At 38.1% G+C, this 26,777-nt stretch overlaps 1 protein-coding gene across 7 annotated transcripts in view; it reads right to left on the bottom strand.

Annotated features, from left to right (window-relative positions):
* TPD52L1 (TPD52 like 1) overlaps positions 1 to 26,777 on the bottom strand; it is a 109,435-nt gene that overhangs the window by 21,270 nt on the left and 61,388 nt on the right. For all 7 annotated transcript variants that reach the window (XM_054492804.2, XM_054492799.2, XM_054492798.2 and 4 more), the window contains exons 2-3: positions 21,932 to 22,047; positions 12,866 to 13,014 (exon numbers count right to left, since the gene is read on the bottom strand). In XM_054492804.2, coding sequence (XP_054348779.1) covers positions 12,866 to 13,014; positions 21,932 to 22,047 — 265 coding nt within the window. The remainder of the gene's footprint in view (positions 1 to 12,865; positions 13,015 to 21,931; positions 22,048 to 26,777) is intronic.

Raw genomic sequence — 26,777 nt, 5'->3', positions numbered from 1 at the left:
GGAAATTAAAAAATTCTTTGAACTGAATGATAATAGTGAGACAACTTATCAAAACCTCTGGGATACAATAAAAGCAGTGCTAAGAGGAAATTTCATAGCATTAAATGCCTACATCAAAAAGTCTGAAAGACCCCAAATAGACAACCTAATGTCACATCTAAAGGAACTAGAGAAACAGAAGCAAACCAAACCCAAATCCAGCAGAAGAAAAAAAAAATAACAAAGATCAGAGCAGAACTAAATGAAATTGACCAAAAAAAGACGTAAAAGTTAAATGAAACAAAAAGCTGGTTCTTCAAAAAGATAAACAAAATTGATAGACCATTAGCAAGATTAACCAAGAAAACAAGAGAGAGAAGCCAAAGAGGCTCAACTAGAAATGAAATGGGAGATATCACAACTGATACCACAGAAATACAAACATTCAAGGCTACTACAAATACCTTCATGCACACAAACTAGAAAATCTAGAGGAGATGGGTAAGTTCCTGGAAATATATCAATACAACCCTCCTAGATGAAATCAGGAAGAAATAGAAACTCTGAACAGACCAATAATATGTAGCGAGATTGAAACAGTAACAAAAAAATTGACAATTAAAAAAAAAGTCCAGGGCCATATACACTCACAGCTAATTCTATCAGACATTTAAAGAAGAATTGGTAGCAATCCTACTGGAACTATTCCAAAAGACAGAGAAAGAGGAAATCCTCCTAGATCATTCTACGAAGCCAGTATCACCAAATGTAATGCCAAAACAAGGAAAGGACATAACAAGAAAAGAAAACATATCCCTGATGAACATAGATATAAAAATCCTCAACAAAATACTAGCTAACTGAATCCAACAGCATATCAAAAATATAATCCACCATAATCAAGTGGATTTCATACCAGGGATTCAGGGATGCTTTAACATATGCAAATCAATAAATGTGATACATTACATAAACAGAATTAAAAACAAAAATCATATGATCATCTCAATAGACACAGAAAAGTTATTTGACAAAATACGGCATCCTTTTATGATTAAAGATCTCTGCATAATCAGCATAGAAGAGACATACTTCAAGATAATAAAAGCCATCTATGACAAACCCACAGCCAGCCTCATACTAAATGGGAGAAAAGTTGAAAGCATTCCCTCAAGAACTGGAACAAGATAAGGATGCCCACTTTCACCACTTCTATTCAATATAGTACTGGAAGTCCTAGCCAGAGCAATCAGACAAGAAAAAGAAATAAAAGGCATCTAAATTGGAAAAGAGGAAGTCAAACTGTTGCTGTTCACTGATGATATGACTGAATACCTAGAAAACCCTAAAGACTCATTCAAAAAGCCACTAGATCTGATGAATGAATTCAGTAAAGTTTCAGGATACAAAATCAATGTACACAAATCAGTAGCACTGCTGTACACCAACAATGACCAAACTGAGAATCAAATAAAGAACTCAATCCCTTTTACAATAGCTGCAAAAAATAAAAAATAAAATACTTAGGAATATACTTAACCAAGTAGGTGAAAGATACTTACAAGGAAAATGACAAAACATTGCTGAAAGAAACCAAAGATAACACAAACAAATGGAAACACAAATGAAAACCCATGCTCACGAATGGGTAGAATCAGTATTGTGAAAATGACCATACTGCCAATGGCAATCTATAGATTCAATGCAATTCCCGTCAAAATATCATTATCACTCTTCACTGAACTAGAAAAAACAATTCTGAAATTCACATGGAACCCCCAAAAAAGCCCACATAGCCAAAACAATACTAAGCAAAAAGAACAAATCTGGAGGTATCATATTATGAGACTTCAAACTATACTACAAGGCTGTAGTTACCAAAATAGCATGGTACTGGTATAAAAATAGGCTCGTAGAACAATGGAAGAGAACAGAGAATCCAGAAAGGAAGCCAATACTTACAGTAAAGTGATCTTTGGCAAAGCAAACAAAAACATAAAGTGGGGAAAGGACTCCCTATTCAACAAATGGTGCTGGGTAATTGGAAAGTCACATGTAGAAGAACGAAACTGGATCCTCATCTCTCACCTCATACAAAAATCAACTCAAGATGAATTTGAGACTTAAATCTAAGACCTGAAACTGTAAAAATTCTAGAAGATAACATCAGAAAAACTCTTCTAGACTTTGGCTTAGGCAAAGAGTTCATGACCAAGAACACAAAAGCAAATGCAACATAAATAAACATATGGGACCTAATTAAACTAAAAAGCTTCTGCACAGCAGAAGAAATAATCAGCAAATAGACAAACCAGAGTGGGAGAAAATCTTTGCAAACTATGCATCTGACAAAGGACTAATATCCAGAACCTACAAGAAACTCAAAACTCAAACAAATCAGCAAGAACAAAACAACCCCATCAAAAAGTGGGTAAAGGACATTGATATGGTTTGCCTGGGTCCCCACCCAAATCTCATCTGGAATTGTAGCTCCCATAAGTTCTACATGTTGTGGGAGGGACCTGGTGGGAGATAATTGAATCATGGGGATGGTTTCCCACATACTATTTTTGTGGTAGTAAATAAGTCTCATGAGATCTGATGGTTTTATAAGGGGTTCCCCTGTTGCTTGGCTCTCATTCTCTCTTTCCTGCTGCCATGTAAGATGTGCCTTCCACCTTCTGCCATAATTGTGAGGCATTCCCAGCCAGGTGGAACTGTGAATCCATTAAACCTCTTTTTCTTTATAAATTACCCAGTCTTGGGTATGTCTTTATCAGCAGCATGATAACAGACTAATACAGACATGAACACACAATTCTCAAAAGAAGATATACAAATGGCCAACAAATGTGAAAAAATGCCCAACATCACTAATTATCAGAGAAATGCAAATTGAAACTACAATGAAATACCACCTTACTCCTGCAAAAACGACCATAATTTAAAAATCAAAAAATAATAGACATTGGCATTGATATGGTGAAAAGTGAATACTTTTACACTGCTGGTGGGAATGTAAAGTACTACAACCACTACAGAAAACAGTATGAAGATTCCTTAAAGAACTAAAAGCATAACTACCATTCAATCCAGCAATCGCACTACTGGGTATCTACCCAAAGGGAAAGACGTCATTATATGAAAAAGACACTTACACATGCATATTTATAGCAGCACAATTTGCAACTGCAAAAATATGGAACCAGCTTACGTGCCCATCAACTGATGAGTGGATAAAGAAAATGTGATATATATATAATATATATCTGATATATTATATATACATATATATATAAAATATAACTGTGGTAGGAAGTCCAGATTTTTCTTTATTTGTAAACAAGTCCTCTTGTTTTTAAGGCCAAAACTACTACATTTAAATCTTGCTTTTAAATCTTGCTTTCTGAGTCTAGTTAATATATATTCATATATACCGTGGAATACTACTCAGCCATAAAAGGGAATGAAATAATGGCATTTGCAGCAATCTGGATGGAGTTGGAGACCATTATTCTAAGTGAAGTAACTCAGGAATGGAAAACCAAACATTGTATGTTCTCATTTATAAGTGGGAACTAAGCTGTGAGGATCCAAAGGCATAAGAACGATATAATGGACTTTGGGGACTCGGGGGGAAGGGTTCGAGGGGGGTGAGGGATAAAAGACCACACCTTGGGTACAATGTACACTGCTTGGGTGATGGGTGCATCAAAATCTCAGACATCACCCCTGAAAACTTATCCATGTAACCAAAAGCCACCTGTTTCCCAAAAACTATTGAAATAACATTTAAAAAGATAAAAAATATTATCTAAATTGTCATTAGTGATAAGACAGTTAAAAATACTAAAAATGTTAAAGACTAGAAATAAAAATACCAATCATCATTAGAAGATTTTAGTGAGGTGTGATCTTGAAATGTCATGTGCTAAGAATTCTTCAGAAGAAGCCTGCTACTAAATAGTTTTCCAAAGCAGTGTCTTGAACACTTGGATTAACTAGACTCAGAAAGCAAGATTTAAATGTAGTAGTTTTGGCCTTAAAAACAAAATGATTTATTTACAAATAAATAAAGAAAAATCTGGACTTCCTACCACAGTTATATTTTTAGGATGCTGACGAAGGTTTCAGTAAGTAATAACTGGGTAATGAAATCAAATCTGTGAAAAGGGCATTAAAAATGGAGTTCAAGGCTGGGCGTCGTGGCTCATGCGGGCAATCTCAGCACTTTGGGAGGCTGAGGAGGGTGGATCACCTGAGGTCAGGAGTTAGAGATTAGCCTGGCAAACATGGTGAAACCCTGTCTCTACTAAAAAAACAAAACAAAACAAAACAAAATAAAACAAAATCAGGGCTGGGTGGCACATGCCTGTGATCCCAGCAACTCGGGAGGCTGAGGCAGGAGAATTGCTTGAACCCAGGAGGCAGCGGCTGCAGTGACCTGAAATTGTGCCATAAATAAATAAATAAAAAATAAATAAATAAATAAACAAAGGAGTTGGAAGTGAGGAAAGTACAGTATTATATGCCGATGAAACATTATTACACTATGGACTGTGATTCAGAATTAGGCTCAATCCAGGACTCTACTGACATCACAATTCTGAAAAACATCAAGAAAAACTTTTTTTCCTGTGCAAAAACTTACGTGTTTTGGTAAGGAAATAGAACAATCTATTGAATGCCCAAAATAGGAGACTAGCATCATCTTTAACCTTTCTATTTCTTTCATTCTCCAAATCAAATTCATCAGGAAAACCCTGTTGGTTCATTTCAACTTTCAAAATAGATGTGGAGTCTATTTTCTCACTGCTTCCACTACTCTCCACCTTAGTTCAAGCCACCATCATCACTCACCGGGGCTCTTGCAATCACCTCCTAACTAAACTCCATACTTCCACCTTATCCTTCTACAGTCCCTTTTCAACACCGCAGCCAGAGGGACCTATTAAAGCATTAAATTGGAGCATGTCTCTGCTCAAAACCTTGTACTATCTCCTCATAATACTCATGGTGAAAAGCCAAAGTCCACCTGGTGGGCCTTCTGATGGCCCTACACAGTCTGGTCCCCTCTCATTTCTTCTTACTCCTTCACTCTGCTCCAGACCTTCCAGCCTCCTCACTGTCCCTGGAACATACCAGGCCCCCTCCTACCTTCGGGCCTCTGCTCTAGCTGTTCTGCTTTGTGATGCTATCAAATATGGCACGAAAAGAGTTGTGCTGTATTTTAAATGTCCCATTTTGAAGAATTAAAAAGACTTAGGCCTGCACCCTTGAGAAGACTGTAAAAGCAACCTCTTTCTGTCCAATCAAGGCCAGAGGTCCCTGGGGCCTTGGCCACTTGGTGCCTGCAGAATGGACTGACCCCTAGGGAGAAGGGAGTGATAAGGGTAAAAAGGAAACCAGGGAAGGGTGGAGGAAAGGAAGAAAGTCTATTGAGCAATCACCTGCCGCTGACTCTGTGTGGCCTGAAAGGTGACTCAAGGGAAAAGTAAATAAATTTTCTGCAATATCTGTGGCTTTTGCATGAAGTTGGGACTGGCTACTAGTTAGAGAATTCACTCTTGTGTTGGTTCCACATTTCTTCAAGAATTCTTACAATTAGACCCAATATTTAATTTTCTTTTAAGCTTTTCCATGTAGTCTAACTTTATATATTTGAGAATGTTCTGAATTAAGATATAATTTTTTAAACACTTGTTTCTGTGTGTGTGACATTCCGAATTTAATGCATAATTTAAATATAGCTAGCTAGAGAGAAGTATATATTGAAAATAGGTGATAGCTACATTGTGTTTTAAACACATTTCTATAGCAAAATGGCAGGTGAGCATATGCAGTGATCTGATTACTTTAGTGTGGTATTAATATTATTTATGTCTCCATCATGAAAAATGCAAGTCTATTTCTATGTGAAATTTTATAGTTAAAATTCAGCTATACACCTAGTTTAATTCAGTGTTAAAGATTTTAGGACTCCTTATTTCCAAGAATTATTTAATGTTAAATCTGAAGGGCACTGGAGCTAAATCCCTTCAGATTACAGATGATGAAACTGAGGCCCAAAAGAGTTATGTGACTCTTAGTGACACAGGTAAGTCTAGGGCCTAGTCCAGGGTGCCTGCTTTCCATTAAAATGTCTTGTTGCCTTGAAGATGATAGACATTTAAAGGTGAGTTGGGTCAGCTTTCTCTAGCACCAGTGTTCAGAGAGAGAAATAATACTGTATTTCAGGAATGCTAAAATGCACATTTTTTCCCCACATTTTTACACCTCTTCCCTAGGCTAAGCATCATATTCCTTTTATATATATATATAGACTTGGGATCTCACTATATTATCCAAGCTGGCCTCGAATTCCTAGACTCTGGCAATCCTTCTGCCTTAGCCTCCCCAGCAGCTGGGATTATAGGCAAGCACCACTGAGCCCAGCTAACCATCACATTTCTTGAAAACGGTTAGTTGCTATTTTATATACATTACTTGGAAATCAACAATCGAAAGAGATTTCAAAAGGGTAAACAGTGAGAAAGGGTTATATGTCAGGAAATGATTTTCAAGAACAAAGTAATCAGAGACCCCATGAGAAACAGGCCATTGGGCTCCAAGTACTTAAAAGCACCAAGGAGCACCACTCACACTAGAGCCTAGGCCAAGCTTGTCCAACCCGTGGCCTATGGGTCACATGTGGCCCAGGACAGCTCTGAATGCAGTGCAACACAAACTCATAAACTTTCTTAAATCATTATGAGTTTTTTTTTTTTTGCAACTTTTTTTTTTCTTTTTAGCTCATCAGCTCTCCTTAGTGTATTTTATGTGTGGCCCAAGACAATTCTTCTTCCAGTGTGGCCCAGGGAGGCCCAGATATTGGACATGCCTGGTCTAAGCAAATGGTGCCTCAGGAGTTATGTATTGCACAGGCCCTGTAACCTTATGCTGCATCCTGATTGAACTTGATCTTAAAATTGCATGAGTAAGATAGATCCCCATCCAGAAGCTAGGAGCCTCAGTCTTGGGGAAAAGAAAACCCTCCTAGCAGCCAAAAGAAGTTGGTGTTTTATTATTATTATTATTATTTGTAGACAGGGTATCACTTGGTCACCCAGGCTGGAGTGCAGTGGAGTGAACATGGCTCATTGCTCATTGCTTGAGCCATCTCCTGGGCTCAAGCAATCCTCCCACCTCAGCTCCCTAAGTAGCCGGGACTACAGGTGCACACCACCATATTTGGCTGATGTTTTGCATTTTTTGTGAAGACGGAGTTTCACCACGCTGCCCAGGCTGATCTTGAACTCGTGAGCTCAAGCAATTCTCTCACCTCGGCCTCCTGAAGGGCTAGGATTGTAGGTGTGAGCCATGGCACTCGATGATGTATTGCATTTTACTCCCTTTATTATGCCATGGAATCTGGCACATTTTTAATACTTAAGATTGTTTTTCAACCCTGTCATATAAAACTATGTGCAATAATATTCAAATAATGAAAAACAACTTAAATACTAATACCTTGATTGACTTGACAATCTTGAACTTAAATAGAAATAGTATTTAGCATTTCAGATTGCTAGCTCTCTTACTTTAAGCTAAATATAGGTTCACCATTGCTGACTTACATAATTGATAGAGCAGAGGAACAATATGTTTTCCTTAAGTAAAAGCAGGAATGTGTAAGATATCTTTGAGGTGCCGTCAGTTTTGCATTAGGTGGCAGAAATGTTGAAAGTATATGCTTCAAGTCTGTGTTCTGTGCCTGTCCTCATTTCAGCTACAGGAGCAGAATCAGGAGTTTCCAATGTGAAGCTTCTAACTCAAGAGAACAACTGAAGCTTTCAGGTGAGTGAAGAGAAATTTGCCCTTGTGTGTTCTAAAGCCATTCTAGCAGACAACACCGCTGTAGGACCTGCACTTCCCAACAAGGCTCAAATCTGGTCTAGGGCTGAACATTAGCTGCCATTACTTTCATAGTTAAACATTTGCCTTTCTTTGGCAGCAATGGCAATAGCAGCTAATGTTTTTTAAAGCAATGGCAGCTAATGTTTATAGAGCACCTGATATGCATGAAGTCATTTAAGACTGCTTACTGAGAGATGTTTGGTGTTGAGTACATGTAAACTTCCTGTTTTTCAATGAAAGTCAACAGGAAAGTGGGCTTTACTTTTCAGAAACTCAATTTGGCTGGAATGGATAGCATTTATTGGCAAGGACAGGTTAGCTGTTTGGCCAGCACGCCAACAGGGGATATTCAGTAGTGTGAGGCAAGGGTCTCTGCAAGCCAAATAAAAAGCATTCTGTTGACTTTTCATGCAAAGTCCACTTAACATGTTTTACTAATTTGAACATCGGTGTTAATAATCAAAAGGAGAAAGCATGTTGTTTTCTAAATTGTTTCGACTTAAATAAAGCATTTTTCTACATACAACTAGAAGAAATAAAAAATTCATCTTTTTAGAAGAAGATATTTTATATCACGAATATATTTCCTCTTATGAGATTTAAAAGACAGTGTTCCTTTAATGGTTGCATATGCAGCATTTCACCAAAGATACAAAAAAATCATTTAAGATTATTTTATTCCAAAGGCTCCCTAAATATGTTATCAAAACATAAATTTACCACTTGAATCTAGAAGAAAAGAATCTACTTCCTGCCTTGTGTAATAAGATGAAAGCCTGAAGGTAAAAAGAATGAACAACCATGTGAGAGATTGGGTATGTACATCTTTTAAAATTAGGTCTTTAATCTTCACTGGCACTCCTGAACTCAATAGTGCTACAACCAGGCTCCCTCATAAAAAGAGATAATAAGAATTCCTGACCATAATGGCCTGGAAGTCTTAGAAGCACAAAATCAAAGAGTAAATAAATCATAAACTAACCTTAAATTCTTGAGGACTGTGCGTTTTGAAAATGCTGAATGTGAGGCTTTTCGTCCTCTTTATATAGGATAAAGTTATTAAGTTTTCAAAAAGATGGAATAGTTTAAATTCCTTTCCAAAACCTCTGCCCTCTGTCGACTTACCATTTAGATTGTGGCACAATTCAGAGGGATTTACTAGTGGGGGGATTTCACATTTCATGGGTTAGCAAAGCAGAATACTTGTTGGATAAATGAAGCCCACTGCTTTGAATAGCCCACCATAAAGTTGCATTTCCTGATTCTACTTCTGCCTACAGAAGAGATTCGATTTCTCCTCCTTTACCCCAAAGTCACCCACCTCTCCCATGTCTCCTTGAAGTCTAAAGACAACATAAAAAGGCAGCAGAAAACCAAAAAATGGGGAGGACTTTTTGTATGTTCTTAGATACAAATCTAGGCAAGTAAAAAACTATGACAAGAACCACAGCAACAAGAAACCCTGGATACCGATGATCCCTTGACCTGTTCCTGTATTCCTGGAATCTTTCTGTAAAGGAGATAATTTCAGTCTGCTGTGTAATTATTCCTACTTATCAAGGCCTATTTCAATTTGAATCCTACTGCAGACTGAAATATGCCAAGATCTTTCATTAACATACCATAGATTTTCTTTTCATTATAAATCAAACTAAATAGGTCATGATTGCTTAATCAGTATGCAAAGTATTGCCTCTGGGAATCACACACATCCTCTGACAGCTAAAAATTTTTTTTAGTGCTTTGAAATCTAATTCTACCTAACCTAACCTGATCATAGCTCATCATTTCTTCACATCAAATTTTTCGTCATATGCGGTGTAGATTTTGTCCTGGAATGGGTATCATAAACAGCACTAAGAGCAGGGGTTTAATTAATTCAGAGGGATACAGATTTTATCGCTCCTCCGAACATATGATTAAGATCCACTGCCTTCCCTCAGCAACCAAGAAGAAAGGGTTGGAGACAGACCCTTTCCCCAAATTATACGGTTGATAGACTTATGCCTCCTCCTAAAGAGAGGGACTGGTTCTTCCCTACAAAGGAAAGTTCACTTCATTCCTAAAGGTTAGTGAGTTCATGACCATTTGTATTTATTAAGTAATCCCCAGGGAAATCTCATCTAGTCATCTAGTTTTCGATGTTATCTATATGCAGATGAATCCCAAATGTCCATCTCTGCCTTAAACTTTTCCACTGAGTTGTCCTCTCAGTCTATAAATCTGTTTATCTATTGGGCATTTCAGACTTTACGGAGCCAAAACGAATTATTGGGACTCTCCTCCAGACTTGTTTCTCAATCTTTCTCACAGCAGCAAATAATCATTTCATGCCTACAAAGTGTCAGATGCTGTCCTGCAGGCTTTACGAACATTAACTTACTGAATCTTCACTACCTATGGGATCGGTATTAAGATGATCTCATTTCATGAATGCAGCAAGGCCTAGATTTCAACCCAAGAAACCATGAGTCTAACCACAATGCTCGTAAACAGTTCCAACACTCACTCAGTAGCCCAAGTCAAAGGCCTAGACATCACACTTGGTCCTATTTCCTTCATCATCCACCTGCAAACCACTGTTGATCTGTTCTCCAAATCCTTTCTATCCCCCTTGTCCATGATTTTGTCGAATAAACAAACAAACAAACAACAACAACAAAACTCAAACTCTGTCTTCCTAACTAGACTCTAAACTCCATAACCCCAGGGAATAAATCTAGGCTATTCATCCAGCAAAATGCTTTACATTAAGTAGACTACCTGGCTATAAAACCTATTAGTTTTTCAAACATGGAAAAAACACAAATTAGACATTATCCCCTGTGGGAAGAGGCTAGAAGCCTTCTTTGAACTTGCCAGCTCTATTTCCAGTCCCAGGAGGAATATGAGTCTCTCCCCTCCCTTCCCCTAGCAGACCTAGCACAAATTTGACACTCCCTCTGCTCAGACATTCCCACCTCCCTGCCAGGCACCTCTCTCCTTCAGCAACAAAACTGCCAGCATTGCCCCCTCTTCCATTTGGTTAGTTTACCTATGCAATGTGATTAGGAAGGCCATGCAGGAAGGTCTTCCTGGTACTTATACCCCACAGGGAAGTTCAGACCAGTGGTATACGAAACACTGAGGCCTGGATTAAATACAGAGGTGACCAAACGCAGAGAATTAGAGCTTGTTCAGCTTCACACTGTCAGGGCCATTAATTGGTATTGGCCACGAAAGTGGAAAGACAGAGGCCAAAACTACTGACAGATAAGCTTATTTAATTTAATGCCTAAAATCCAGTTACCCTTTCAGGAGATTGTTCATATGGTGTTGCAATTTATCTTTTAAACTGCTGCACATCAATGTGTGGTTTCTTATTTTTTCCTGTAATTGTCATCATTAGTTTGGGGAAGGTTGGTTAACTTCTGGAGATAAACTGACAAGCTCCCTGGCTTTATTCTGCCTGACTCTGGGCTATGCTCTGAACCTATCTGGTTGAGTCCTTAGGGTGCACAAGCATAGAGCCCAATAGGACTGCTAGGCCATATTTAGAGGGAGAAAAACATTCTCATTCTTATGGAAACTAAGGAAGTTGGGGAGATGTCATGCTCGTTTTAGACCCAATTCCTCATACAAAGGACATCTTCTCATAGGAGCAAAAAGTCTTACATCTTAATTCTTAGGAACCAGCAGGCAAAGTTGGCTGCTGGCAAAACTGAAATAATTGCTGTCAATTATTGGTACCTCCTCCTACCATCAGGTCTCTCTATGCCTAGGAGAAACACAGAAAAATTGACTGCCACTTAGGTATTAGGAATGCAATATCTTTACCTTCCAAAGTGTGATAGTAGAGAAGAAAATGCATAACCCAAAGACAATTTCTTAATGGTGAAATTTGGGACTAAAGTTAGGGCTAGGGATAAAGCCTCTGTGATTTCCTCACCAGCCCCTAACCCCCAATACACAAAAAGAAGAAAAATCACATCACATATGTGGAGTACTCCCCTTTGGTACAAGACCCCCTGGCAGGTAAAATACTTTGCAACATTAGAAAAGCACCATCATCATTAAATATTTCATGCAACTTAAGAATAAGCTAATAAAAAAACTGTGATTGTAGAATAATCGAGATTATTCTGTACCTTACCTAACACAAGACAGGATGATAATGGCACAGTAAAAACCGTTTCTTCTTGATTTTTCTTTTGAGACAGAGTCTCCCTCTGTCGCCAGGCTGGAGTGCAGTGGTGCCATCTCGACTCATTGCAACCTCTGCCTCCTGGGTTCAAGCGATTCCCCTGCTTCAGCCTCCTGAGTAGCTGGGATTACAGGGGCGTGCCACCACATCCAACTGATTTTTGTATTTTTTAGTAGAGACGAGGTTTCACCATGTTAGCCAGGATGGTCTTGATCTCCTGACCTTGTGATCCACCTGCCTCGGCTTCCCAAAGTGCTGGGATTACAGGGCCAAAACTGTAATCTAAACCCAGTGCTAAAACTGGTCTAAACCCAGCTCTAAAAATTCCCTAGAATAGTGAGAATGGAAAGTGCAAAACAAAAGATGAGAAGTACAAGGTTTTCTTTGTAAATCAAACTGCCAACCACTTTTGGAAGACATACATAGTGAGTGTCAAGTGTGCTGAGGAGAAAACACCTTCCCATTTATAGTTTTTATGAGAAAAAGTTTTTAAAAAAAGTATATTTGACAAATGTTTAAAAATACAAAGAGAAAAACATTTAAACAATAAAACCTAATGAAAGTAGTCTGAATGAAAATAGAGTTTCAGTGAACAGAGTTTTATTTCATGAAGCTACTTTATAGAATCTGCTTCACATGCAACATACTTAATGATTATTCACATTTCTTTGCTTTGCTTTTAGAGAAAGTATTTTTTTTTCCTAGCTTCATGCACCAAATCATCCTTGTAGGAAAAATGAAACAAAACACAACAGAATGAGGAGCCAGCAGGCTGAGTTAATAAGACACTGTTCATATGATACTTACGCAGTGGTAGTCTGCATGTCATGCCAGCTTTTGCTGAAGTTCTGTTTTAATTCATTCATCAGGTTCATGCCGAGTTTTTGTTTTATCTCAACTAGATGCCTTTCTTTTGCTGACAAAACTTGTCGTAGTGTTGTAATTTCGTCTTCTAGCTACAAGGAGGAGAGGAAATGGTGGGGGGAAATGTCAGACCAGCAAAAAAGGATACTTACAGAAGCTCTGGGTATTCCAAAGCAGCCTCTGACCCTCCTATTTATACAATCCCACGTGTAGGTTTGCCAAACACACCCCATACAGATGATAGTCTAATAGCTCAAAGTAGAAACAGAATTTTTCATTTTAATGATTATAGAAGTAATCTATGCTGCTTGTTAAAAAAAAAGTCAGACTGTACAGAAAAATATAAACAAGAAAATAAAAATCACCTGTATCCTGCTAGGAAATAGCCACTGCTTATTTTTTGGTTTCTAAACTTCCAAATGTTCTTTCTATAAGTTGTATATAGACATAATTTTTGAACAAAAATTGGTTTTCTACTGTACCCTTATTTTATATAACTTCTTCTCAAGTGTCACTTTATTTATTTTAAAGACACAGTGTCTCACTATGTTGACCAGGCTGGTCTCAAACTCTTGGCCTCAAGGGATTCTCCTGTCTTGGCCTCCCAAAGTGTTGGGATTACAGACGTGAGCCACCACGCCTGGCCTCAATGTAGTTTATTTTTTGCCAACCACACACAGTTGCATTGGCCCAGGAATGGAATTGGCACACAATGGGGTTTTGCCAAGCTAATGCCTTAAGAAAGGAAGGAACAAGGGATTAGAGGATGTATGTAAAAGAGTGATTTGTGTTGATTTTTCTTTTTAACAGTTTTATTGACCTGTAACTGTCATACAATAAGCTGCAGACATTTAAAGTGTATATGTATAATTTGTAAGATTTAACATATGTATCTACCCGTGAAGCCATTATCAGAATCAAGGAAGTGAACATATTCATCACCTTTTACTTGCTTCTTGTTCTTCCTATCTCCCTCTTCTTTCCTTTCCCCCAATCCACTCTCACCAGAGAGCCACTGACTTACTTTCTTTCCCTAGGGTTTAGTTTGCAGATATTTACTAGAATTTTATACAAATTGAATCATAGAGTATATACTCATTTTTGCTTGGCTTTGCAGATGGTTATTTTACATTCATCTATGTTGCTGCATTATCAATGGTTCTTCCCCTTCTTTTGCAGAGTAGTATTCCATTGAATGGATATGCCATGGTGTGTTGTTTATTTGCCTGTTGAAGGGCATTTAGGTTAGGCTAATGCAAATAAAGCTGCTATGAACATTCATGTACAAGGCTTCGTATGGACATATTTCCTCTTTCCCCTGTGCTACAGAAAAGCAGATCTCTTCAGCACTATAAAATTGCTCTTGTAAATGCAATTTCTAACAAAAGAGCTCTGTAAAGTACTCAGATTTTGGACAGTGCTGTTCTATCCTGTGAAAATAAATCTGAATAAATCACAAAGTCTTTGATTTTAATTAGTTGTCATACTCTATAATATACTGCTCTGGTATCAGTGCTTACATTTACATCTTTGTTTTCTGAAAAACACAAAACAAATTTTGTGACGTTTCCTTGTTAAGCCAGGAAAGAATCATTAGAAGTACCTTAGTATCCCACATGCATGGAGATAATAAAAGTCTGTCACTTTAGTAGATTTCTTACTAAATTTTTTTTAAAAGGAGCAACTGTGGCTCATTTGCATGTAAAGTGTCACTCTAGTTCGGACCACAAGCTGCATCACGCGTTCGGACCACAAGCTGCATCACGCCAACCCTGTCAGGCTGTCAGTCATCTTGCAAATGCATTCCTTGGATCACCAGAGTCACAGCTCCTAGGAAAGCAACTCAAGAAGGGCATCTGCCTTTGCAGAAACAAAACATGCAATAAAACCCCCAGTCTTTCACTAGCCCCAATAGTGAACAGACAGAAATGGTTTTGTGAACCTTTATATACACAAATAATCACGTAAGCAAAACAAGCAGAAATACTGAATCACAAGCATCTTAAATACCACAGTAAGAAGTAGCAGTATCTTGGGGTTTTTAATATCAGCAAAATGTCCTGGCAATTTAACATCATCCATTTCTTTATGTTCACGGAACATTTTTTATATGTACATGGACATCTTTTTAAAATCTAAAGTGAATTACATATTCTACAAACATAGTATAATCAATAGAACCCTGTCTTTCCTTGATGAGCAAGAGTCTTCAGTGTGCATACATACACTGATTGCTGTAAAAGGAGTATATTTAGGGACCACCAAAGAGAATAATGCTTTTAGTTTCTCCATTAAATGAGAATACACTGTTATTTTAAAATTAAGCCCTTCTATTCTTTTGTTATCATGTCATATTTCTCTTTTTCATCTTTGTCAATGTGTCCTCCTCCATTTAATCTGCTGCCCAATATTTCTCATGGTTGTATCTCTTGCTCTTTTACCACAGAAAATGCTTGGGGTTCATGTCAGCCTTTTATTCTCTATTAAAAAGGCCATTTCTGCTTTCTTTCATTTAGAGTGACTGAAATTACTGGGAGTCTGGGTTTTTTTTCGGGGGGGTATATTGAGTGTTACAGTATTTTCCACTGTGTAAAAAAATAAGGGGAAAATTTTAACTTGCTGAAATAAACTACAGATGTACACAAGGAGAAAGAGGCTTGAACACCTTAATATTCTCAACCTCATAGCCATGGAGCCCCATAAGTGTATTAAAAACCACGAGGGGCTGTGGATTATTCATTTGTTATCTGGAGGTGGGGACTGAGTAAAGGATTCAGAGCTACCATTAAATTTTTAATAAAATCTTGATCTCCCAAAAGTGATAGAAACATTAAAGTGACCAATTTAATAAAAATCATTCTAAAGAAAAAGAAATATAAAGGTCCCACACTTAATAATTTAAAAATTCAGGCACACTTTCAAAGACACATATGGGGAAGAGACCTCTAATAATGAAGATATGAAGTGAGCTATTTAAGTTGGGTGTATTCTCAGATTCTATAATAAAATTCTAACCATTTCAATGCAATATAAAGACTCACACTTCTCAAAACATTCAGAATATTTATCAGAGATCTAAATATATGCCAAAAACTAATCCCAAAAGTTGGAAAAACAGACAATCTTTAATTACATTAACTTGTAAGGTTCCAAAAGGCCAACAACCTCTCTTTGTACAGAACCAAGAGTCCTGCCACAATGAGGTCTTTAATTACAAATACCTTAAAGGCTGCTGCTGATGAACTTCAATTGTTTATCTGGTTGAGATCATTTGGTCTAGTTATCTCAGTGGTTCTCAACTTCAGTTTAAATAAGAGAGCATATTTAAAATGCAGATTCCCAGGCATCTGCTGCCTTTTAATGCCCTGAGAGTTCAAGGCCTTAGATTTCGTGGAGCCAGACTACTTATGTTATTTAGTAAGCATCCTCAGATATTCTGATACAAGTAGTATGGAAACTCTAAATTGTAAGTACTTCTGTAAGCCACATCCAATTTGGAATGAGATGAAGTGCAAGTAAATCACGTTAATGAATTAAAGTATTTAATATATCTTTTCCTTTTAATTTTAAATAATTATTTCTGCATTGCAAATTAATGGTCTAGTTCTCTGGTTTCTTGACTCCCTAGAAGATCTCCTTGTAGGATGAATATTTATGCCCAATATTAGATATTTAAACTTGATTATTTAAATATGAATTAACAGGAAAATAACAAGTGTTGACAAAGATGTGGAGGCATTGGAACCTTTGTACATTACTGGTAGGAATGCAAAATAGTTCCACCACTGTGGAAAACAGTCGCACAGTTCCTCAGAAAGTTAAACACAGAATTAATTTCCCCAGGACTCAGCAATTCCACTGTTAGGTATATACCCCAAAGAATTGAGAACAGGTACTCAAACAAATACATAGAAATGCATGTTCATAGCAGCACTATTCACAATAGACCAAAGGTGACTACAGCCCAAATGTCCATCAAGAGGTGAATGGATAAACAAATTGTAGTAGATAAATAAAATGGAATATTATTCAGCCATAAAAACAATGAAGTACTAAAACATGCTACAACATGGATGAACCTCAAAAACATCAGGCTAAGTGAAAGAAGCCAGACACAAAAGGTCACATATTGTATGATTCCATTTATATGAAATATCAAGAATAGGTAAGCCCATACAGACAGAATGAAGACTGGCGGCTGCCAGGGGCTGGGGAGTGGGAAATGGAAGCACTGCTTAATGAGTACAAGTTTCCTTTCAGATGTGGTGGTTACACAACGCAACATTGTGAGTGCACTAAATGCCACTGAATTGGTCACTTTAAAATGGATAAGTTTATGTTATATAAATTTATCTAAAGAAAAATGTAAAAAAGTGAACTAACTAGTCTGAATTAGCTAATGAATTAGCTTCAGTATGAAACTTATAAAATTTGTTTTTCTGTTTTATCTGCTAGATTACATAAAATTTCTAACTGCAACCCAGAAGGAAAAATATTTTCATAAACTAGGCATCATCAGTATGTTATTTAGGAGTAACCACATTTGGTCTCATGTGCACGAGGCTTCAAGGCCTGCCTCTCTGGGCTACTCCTGCCTTTGACTAAGAGACCCAAGATTAAAATGCAGATACTGTCTGAGAGGGGCAAAACAATAAGATATTATGGTTATGAACACATTAGCTAGCTCAGTCCAGAAAGAGTTAAGGTCTTCAGGAAGGAGCTGAGAGAGAGAGAGAGAGGCCCAGAGCCTAAGGCACTTCTTTGCAAGTGTAAGACACTGTTAGCTTGAGGGCACTGTGTGTTCTTGGGGACTGCACAGACCAGAGGAAGAGGAAAGAGCCAAAGGAGAGATTGAGAGAGCATGAAAATAGGCTTTATTTACTTGATAATGCTGTCTGGTATTTTTCCTATTCCTATTAATGCCTATTTCTGTTAAGTCATCTTATCTCAGGGACATTGGCAGTACTTGATTGTTATATAATCACAAATTTACAGTACTAATGCCAAAACTTTATCCTTTTCAAAAGGCAAGATACATTATGAAATACTAAACATAAAATGCAGTTTAGTGAAATTAAAGTGGGAGTGGGATGATAGTGGCACAGAATTATTGGGCAAGTGTATTTAAAGAGAGAGAGAGAAAAAAAAAAACCAGATGTGTAAAGACTTCAGAAAAGGTGTCTGGTAATAAGACCAATGAGAATAAATATCTGAAACAAAAGATTACTTCTTTATTTATTGACAAGGTTTGTAAAAAAAAAAAAGAGCATATTCTATTTTTGGCATTTACAAATATAAATGTTTGCTTAAAATATAAAATAACTCAAGCTAATTATAATATTAATTACATTCCTTCTATGCATGAACCACTGCACAAGATCAGAGGTGATATTGGCCTCACACTTGACGAACTTTAAAAAAGATACATATTGCATGACCACAACAATAAATTAAAGATCAAGTTATGTTAAAAGATTCCATTTTATTTTATTTATTTATTTTTTTGAGATGGCGTCTCACCCTGTTGCCTAGGCTGGAGTGCAGTGGCACGATCTTGGCTCACTGCAACCTCCGCCTCCTGGATTCAAGCAATTCTTGTGCCTCAGCTTCCCAAGTAGCTGGGATTATAGGCGCGTGCCACCATGCCTGACTAAGTTTTGTATTTTTAGTAGAGGCAGGGTTTCTCCATGTTGGCCAGGCTGGTCTCAAACTCCTGACCTCTGATGATCCCCCCACCTCGGCCTCCCAAAGTGCTGGGATTATAGGCATGAGCCACCACAGCTGGCCAAGAGATTCCTCTTTTAAAATGCTGAATTTGTCCAAGATGTAAGCTTTTTGGACACTACTGGCTTATTTTACGTTTCCTACCAAAAGAAGTCTTCCTCTTGCCAGCACTTGGTAAGCACACAAAAAATATGTTGGCTGTGTGGGAGAATGGGGTTATGAGATTGGTTGAAGTCTAAGGGTAACCTCATGGGAATATTATCAAGAAGATAATGCAGGATAAGACAGAGGGGAGGGAAGAGAAAGAGAGCTAGGAGGAAGGAATCCAGCATAGCCAGAAAGCAGTAGGAGGTGTCAACCTGAAATAATAAAATGGATCAGAATCCAGTTTAAGAGTTAATTCAAGTGAAAAGCTAAGGATAGACATCTGGGAAACACAGACTCTAAAGGAATGTGGTTAGTGCTATGAAGCTGAAAAGTTAAGGTCTTATTTACATAGGCAGAAAACAAAGAAATTTAATAGGATTACAGCATTTTCCGTATATTGCTGGTTTATGAGTTACAGCAATTTGATTAGTTACAGCTTGTTTTCTTTTTCTTTTCCAATTTAAAAGTATATGTTTAACATTCCATCTTAGACAATCTAAGGTGTTTGTGTAAGAGAATAAAGAGGGAAGTTAATCTATAATAAAAGAAGTCTTCTCTGGTGCCCTTTAGTCTTTTATAGCATTTTACAAAACAATGTAGGTAACAAAAAGGCTAGTCTATAATCAGGGAAACAGGTTACAGCTGCCTAGGTCACAGCTGCCTGTTATGTGACTCAGGTCCCATAATCACATTCCCTTAAGGCTCAAAATAATTTAAAGTCCCAACAGCTTTTATTTTGAATTATTTATTTCACAGAAGAGACGAGGAAAGCAGGGAGAGGAAGGAAACAAAGAGGAGGCTGGACACCTGGCACACTGAAGACCTCTTTTCAGCAAAGCAGTCAGGGGTCAGAAGTCCTTGTACACACAGGTCTTGCTTTGGATCATGACCACAACTGAGTGCCTGACTCCAAGGCCGTCATCTAATAGGCTGGTCTCTGAGGTATCTTTGGTACCCAAGGAGCTAACAGACCCAGTAGGATCTCTCCTCAGACAGAAAGAGGAGTTGTTTGTGACCAGGGGCCCATAAAGAATCTCTGTGGAGATTTGGAGTAGAGGGGCTGACTCTATAGGATGCCTCAGTTCTTCATAAGGCCAGCAGTGAGACTGCAGAGATGGCTTTCTGTGTGTCCTTGTTAAAACTAAATCCTAGCATTGAAGGTAAAATCCGAATGCATATGTGATATCAAAGAATTTGAGTTCCTGTGTCCACACATCTGCATGCACACTTGTAAAAGGGTAAGGAAAGCTGTTTTAAAAGCAGAATGAGCATAAAGCAGAGGTGGTCTGACGTGGAGGAGGAGAAAGAGAAACGTGAAGAAGAAAAATCGCAAAGATACACTTTCTCTGCTTTTCACCGGGCCTGGGGCAGACAGCTGTGCTCATGTGCCCCTGGAAGCCACGACACTACCTTTGGCAGCATGCGGTACTTCTTCATCTCTGAGGAACCCAGAAATAAGAGCCAGGAAGCATGGAGGCTAGTGCAAAACATGAATCCTGGTAACTTGAACACAGTAACAAAGAGTCTGGTGTTATTTCCAGAAGTCAGGCTCAAAAACTCTTAGGAGTGAAATGTTCTGGAAGTGTATTACTGTGGCCAAATGAGACAGGAATTTCTGAAAACACTTCTAGTTTTTTATATTCATGGGGCATCCATTTAAAACCAATACTTACTTTTTTCTTGATTATAAAAGTAATATCATGCTCACTGTTGACATTTAGAAAATACAGAATGTACAAAAATCAGCATATATTAGTATATGTATGTATGTATACCCCAGTAATCCTAGAGCCCAGAAAAATACAAATCGAGGCATTTTATAGAAATTGGTCAGTTACAGACATTGTGCCTAAACTTAAACTAGCATTATCACCATGATGGAGTGAAGTTTTAGCTTAGACTCAGTTGGCTTACCCCACTCTGCAGAACATGATATTTGGACCCTGCAGTTGACATGAACTAGTCATGAGCCAGAATTTCAGGCCATAAGAATATGTGGAGTCAGTCCATTATCTGTTCATGCTAACTTTGGTCTGTGCACTCTGGTACGTGCAGCCATTCAGTGGCCACAGACAGACCCAGCTAAAGATTTAAGGCACTGTGCTTACTGAAATCATTTTTGGTTATACCAGAGGAACGTGCTGCTCTTTCATTTTGAAATGAAATTGACTTGGAAGTGTGTCTTGTAAAAGCACCTGAAAGTCTTTAATATTATTCTGAGCTGTCATAGACAAACACTATCAGGTTAGAACTCAGAGTTCAGAGTGGACAAAGTGGGGAGAGGGTAAAGTGAAGCTCAGAGCTGTGTCCTCAGCCTGTGGAGAGGACAAAGCAGGAAGGCCAAGCCTTGCTTCTGTGGGAACAGGATCTTCCCGGCCTATGAGCCAGGACACAGAATGGGGAGGGAATGTTGGCCTCAGCTCCTCTGGCTCTAATGCTTCCTCCTACTCAAGGAGCCCTTTCTACAACACTCTCCTCCTAGAAAGTAAAGGCTTGTCAGCAAAGTGTCTAAAGTGGGTATTGCAAGCAAAAGACTTGAACAAAGACGTGTATTCATAATGAGCCTGACATCCTCCTCCTCCCTAGGTCCGGATCCCCACAGCAGCTCCACAAGATCTAATTAGGCCTTGATGAAGCATCGCTTTCCTCTCTACCCCCAGAGCTTTATTTTTCTGCCAAAAAGTACACAACTTATAAATTCAGTTGCTTCTATGATTGACTTTTTCATTTAAAAAATCATTTCAAAGTAATTGTTGAGCTAAGTTGCTGACCTAAACCAGAACCAATCTTCAAAAGGATCTTGCACCTGTAACATGGTCTGGAATGAATTCTATCAGGTTTGTAAGTAATTTATTATTCCCATAGTATTCTGAGAGTAAAAAGAATGAGAAGTGCATATTTAAAACTAGTTATTATTGTTGCTTAGGCAGCACAACGATTCATTCTACAACTGTAGCTAACAAGTAATAGGTAACAGTAGAAAAATACCCTGGAAAAATGAATCATCTTGTAATGTATTCATTTATAAATTTTATTAAATGAAAGACAACATCATTACAATATGGGACTTATGTCAAACTAATAATAACTCTCAAGATCCAGAGATAGAAATAGCAACAATAAGATTACTAAACATACCTGAACTAACTCTGCTTTTAACTCTTCCTTTTCCTCCTCAGAAAGCATGCTAGAGAAGTCAGCACTGGCTACTGCATCTTCATCTCTTCCTTGCAATGGTTCAGTCTCCAGCAAACCTTTAGGCAAAATTGATAAAACAGAATGCAATTTTTAAAGTGAATTTAAACCAACTTCTGCTTCCATAGTGTGGAGGACTAGATGCACTGACAGACCCTCCCGCCGAAAAACAACTAAAAATTCCAGAAAAGACAAAAATCCTCCTAAATGTGTGATGAGCTCCAAGAAAGCAAAGAATACCAAGAAGCCAAAAAAAAGAAAAAAATTAAGAGAAAATGAGACGGCAGAGATGTAAACAGGACAAGCTTTCAGGGAGGTCTACATTTACCACCTTGGTGAATTCCAGCTTACCTCTTCACTGTCTCATGCGGCCTAAGGGCAGAGGACAAAGCTCAAGGCCCGCCCATGGAGAGGGGTTTAATGTGAGATTCCTGTGTAAATTGTAGGCCCCAAGGGCTGCACCCTGAGAGTCAGGTGAACTACAAATAAATACCTTCATTCTTCACACAGGATCTGAAAGGCAAGTTGCCCATCTTGAAACTCAGCACTGAATGGACAGAGAAAAAAATCCTCCCCTGAGAACTCGTGACCCTGAGTGGGACTGCATGGGAAAGCAGCTTGCAACTTGAATGCACACCACCTGGGTGGTCCAAAACAACCTCGAGGTTAGAATTTAAAATATGAAGGCTTTTTTCCACTGCAGATGTGGCTCGAAGCAGTTGGAGCTGTGAGGAACCATCACTGACAAACTGACTCTGGCAGAGGAAAATATGGGAAGAGCCGGGGTTCTTGATGCCATCATTGTGCCTTGGGTTAATCCAGAATAGCTTCTAACTTGTTATGTGAGATAAATGACTTATTATTTAAAATATAAAGAAGTTCCCTGGTAGGGTCCCTCAACATCTGGCTGATTCAAATGCCTGTGTTCTCCGGGGAACCCGGGAAACAGGCCTACACTGAGAGAAACTTCATCTATGACATGATTCAAGTCAGAGCTGGCATTTACACCTCGGTAGGGAAAGAAAATGAAACATTCAAATACAAGGGGGTCCCTGGAGAAACTCCCACCAGCCTGAGCACTGGGAGAACAGGTTGAGCCATGGAAGTTTGTGCCGTTTTTAGGGGGTAGGAGTCTGGCCTTTCTTTTTCCGGGGTGGTAACTGGGAATTCTATCTGTGAGATGGGGATTTGTTAACAGGAAGCTCTCTTGCTTTGCTGAGTTTTTTTCCTTTTCACCCAATAAATTCCATTTTTCTCACCCTTCAAAGTGTCTGCAAGCCTAATCTTTCATGGTCGTGTGACAAGGACCCATTTTTAGCTGAACTAAGGAGAAAGTCCTACAACAGAAGAGTTTTTAATAGATTGTCCTGGAACAGTTATCTCTATAGAAAAAACACATTGGACACCTTTAAACCATTCACAGGGACAAAACTATAAACATTTTAGAAGACAATCTAGGAGTTTGTGTTTACGAACCTCTGGTTAGGAAGGGACTTCTTAAGACACAAAAAGGCAAACCATGAAGAACGGAAGAACAAGATTAAGAATGTCTCTTTATCAAAGACGCTATATGGAAAATGAAAAGACAAGCCACTAATTGGAAGAAGATATCTCTCACATATATAACTAAAAAGATTTGTCCCCAATATATACAGAATTCCTACAGACCCACTTTAAAACCAGAAATAATCCAATAGAAATATGGGTCAAAAGACCTGAACAGATGATTTATAGACAGAAATCACAAATGTTAATAAACCCAAGAAAACATGCTTGACTTCACTGATGCAAACATGCTTGACTTCACTGATGCTCAGGGAAATACAAATTAAATTAGTTCATGCTCAGCAGATTAGCAAAAATTTACAAGTCTGACATTACTAAATGTTGGTGACTATGCAAAGATAGAAACTCTCATATACTGCTGGCAAGAATATAAATAGATAAAAATAATTGGAAAATGATTTAGCATGATCTACATTATATATTAAAATTGAACATTCACATACCCTATAACCTAGCAATTCCACTATGTATAGACCTGAGACATTCTACATGAGCATTAGATGTTATACATGCACATCAGAAGCCATTAATAAAAGCTTTCATAGTATCAACAAACTGTAAGTCACACAAAAGTTCATAAACAGGACAATACATAAGTATACTGCGGTGCATTTCCATGATAAAGACTTGACAATAGCAAAATGAGTGAACTATCACTATACACACCACATGGATAAAACTTGGAAATAAGATATTGAGTGAAAAACGCAAGTTGCAGAAGAATAAGTATAATTCTACTTAATGAAGTACAAAAGCATACAAAACTAAAATATTATTTAGGAATTACATTATAAAGAAAAGCAAAGCAATAATAAAAAATTTAGGACTGTGGTTTTCTCAAGGCAGAGAGGAAAGGAGAAAGGAATGGAGGAGAAAGGAATGGAGGTCCCCAACTCCCATGCCACGGACCAGTACCGGTCTGTTACCTGTTAGGAACCAGACCACACCACGGGAAGTGAGAGGTGTGCGAGCTGGCAAAGCTTCATCTGTATTTATGGCCACTCCCCACTGCTTGCATTACCACCTGAGCTCCGCCTCCCATCAGATCAGCAGCAACATTAGATTCTCATAGGACCGCGAACCCTATTGTGAACTGCGCATGCGAGGGATCTAGCTTGCGTGCTCCTTATGAGAATCTAGTGCCTGATGATCTGTCACTGTCTCCTGTTTCCCCCAGATGGGACCGTCTAGTTGTAAGAAAACAAGCTCAGGACTCCCACTGATTTTACGTTATGGTGAGTTGTATAATTATTTCATTATATATTACAATGTAATAATAGAAATAAAATACACAATGAAAGTAATATGCTTGAATCATCCCAAAAACATCACCGCCACCCTGTGTCTGTGGAAAAATTATCTTCCACGAAACCAGTTCCTGGTGCCAAAAAGGTTGGGGACTGCTGCCTTAGGGAACTCCTACAGGATCAATGGTCATACTCCATTTCTGGACACTGACTTTCTGTTTATGAGTATTTTCTCCACTTTACCTTTATATTGTAAATATTCTTTTGTGTACTTATAATTATTTAATAAACAAATGAAAATGGATTTTGTCTAAAGTAAAAAGAAAAAGGCAAATAATTATCCTACAAAATCAGAACATTTAAGATAAAGAGAAGAAAAATATGGCTCAAGTGTGTATAGTTCTGAAGCTGTCCCTTCTCTTGAGTCCCTGGTATTCACATCCTTATGTCTGAATCAATAGTGTGCCATTGGCACCCTGATATCACTGCCAACATGGTAACAAACATTAGTAAACATGGCATATTGCTGATCCACGTTCATCAGATCCTCATCCCTTCTCTCTATGCCAGAAGCCAGTTTCAATGCTAAGTAATTTCCTTTTTCATAAGTAATATCTGATCATCCTAGAAGACAGTAAAATTATCCATTATTAATTAAAATCAACATTAATCATATTACCCAGAAACTGGTATTTTGATCCTTCCTTTCTGGTATTTATTCTAAGCATAGGTGTATTAATATTTTCATATATATATATTTTCACATATATATGTATATATGTGTATATATATGTATATATATACACATGTATGTGTATGTATATATATGTATATATATACACATGTATGTGTATATATATACATACATATATGTATAAAATACTGAATTTACTGTTGCAAACTTGGTTTATTTATTCAATAGTTCAATAGGATATTATGAATATCTTTTCATGTCTAAAGACACACATATACATTTATATATTTTCAATGGTTGTGCATTATTTTGTCTTATGGATGATTAATAATTTACCCCGTTTGCTGGGAAGCTGCAGTGAACATCTCCTAGCTAAGTCATTAGGTGCTTCATGATGACTTCCAATCCATTGGATTACTCAGTCAAATGGCATGGACATTTTGTAACCTACTGCTAAACTATCACCCAGAAAGGCTGTACCAGTTTTATGCAGCATCAGCAACCTATGAGACTACAGACTCAAGAGAATGTAGAGAACAGCCTCTTGGTAAAACAATGTAACTTACAGGTCATTTAACATTTTAGTCAATGCTCTAGGATAACTATCTAAACCAGGAATCAGCAGCAATTCCAAGCACAGCTATGACAGATAGACCCAGAAGGTAAGCTCCGCCCCACCCCTGCACTGGGAGTCAAGAGACAGTCCTGGGGGTACTGCAACACACTGTGGACTTCTCCCCACTCAGCCTCGCCCAGGGACTTACAGATACTGCTCAAACTTAGCTGGAACCCAAATTCTCAATCTTCCCTATCTTCATAGTGTGAGAAGACATGGTGCAGGGAATAAACAACAGTTCTGGGTCCTTAGACTTTTCAAGACATCAAACATATTCAGTACCTCCTATATTCTAGGAAGAAAAGAAAGTTCAAAACCCTGTTTAACTGGTAATACATGAATTGAGAAACTTCGAGTGAATCTAGGGAAAGACAGACCTAGCACCCAGCTGGTAGCTTCCACTTTTCAGAGGGGGAGGCGCATAAACCTTACAAAGTGAGAAACTCTGAACTGGCCTTCAGCTCTGATGGGCCAAACATCCCACTCCTCAGAGACATCATGAATCTTTCAAAGTCTCACTGCCAGAAACCACCCATTCAAGAAATCTGCCCAGAGACCAGGTTGCTAGTTAGTCTAGGTCTAAGCTCTCCTCATCCTTTCTCTACCTAGGCACATATTTTTCCCTGTTGCGTCTTGTCCCAGTGGTGCTCTCTGAGTTATACACAG

Source organism: Pongo pygmaeus, chromosome 5 (assembly GCF_028885625.2).
Source record: "Pongo pygmaeus isolate AG05252 chromosome 5, NHGRI_mPonPyg2-v2.0_pri, whole genome shotgun sequence".
Taxonomy (NCBI): Eukaryota; Metazoa; Chordata; class Mammalia; order Primates; family Hominidae; genus Pongo; species Pongo pygmaeus.
This window is presented reverse-complemented; position numbering and strand designations above follow the sequence as displayed.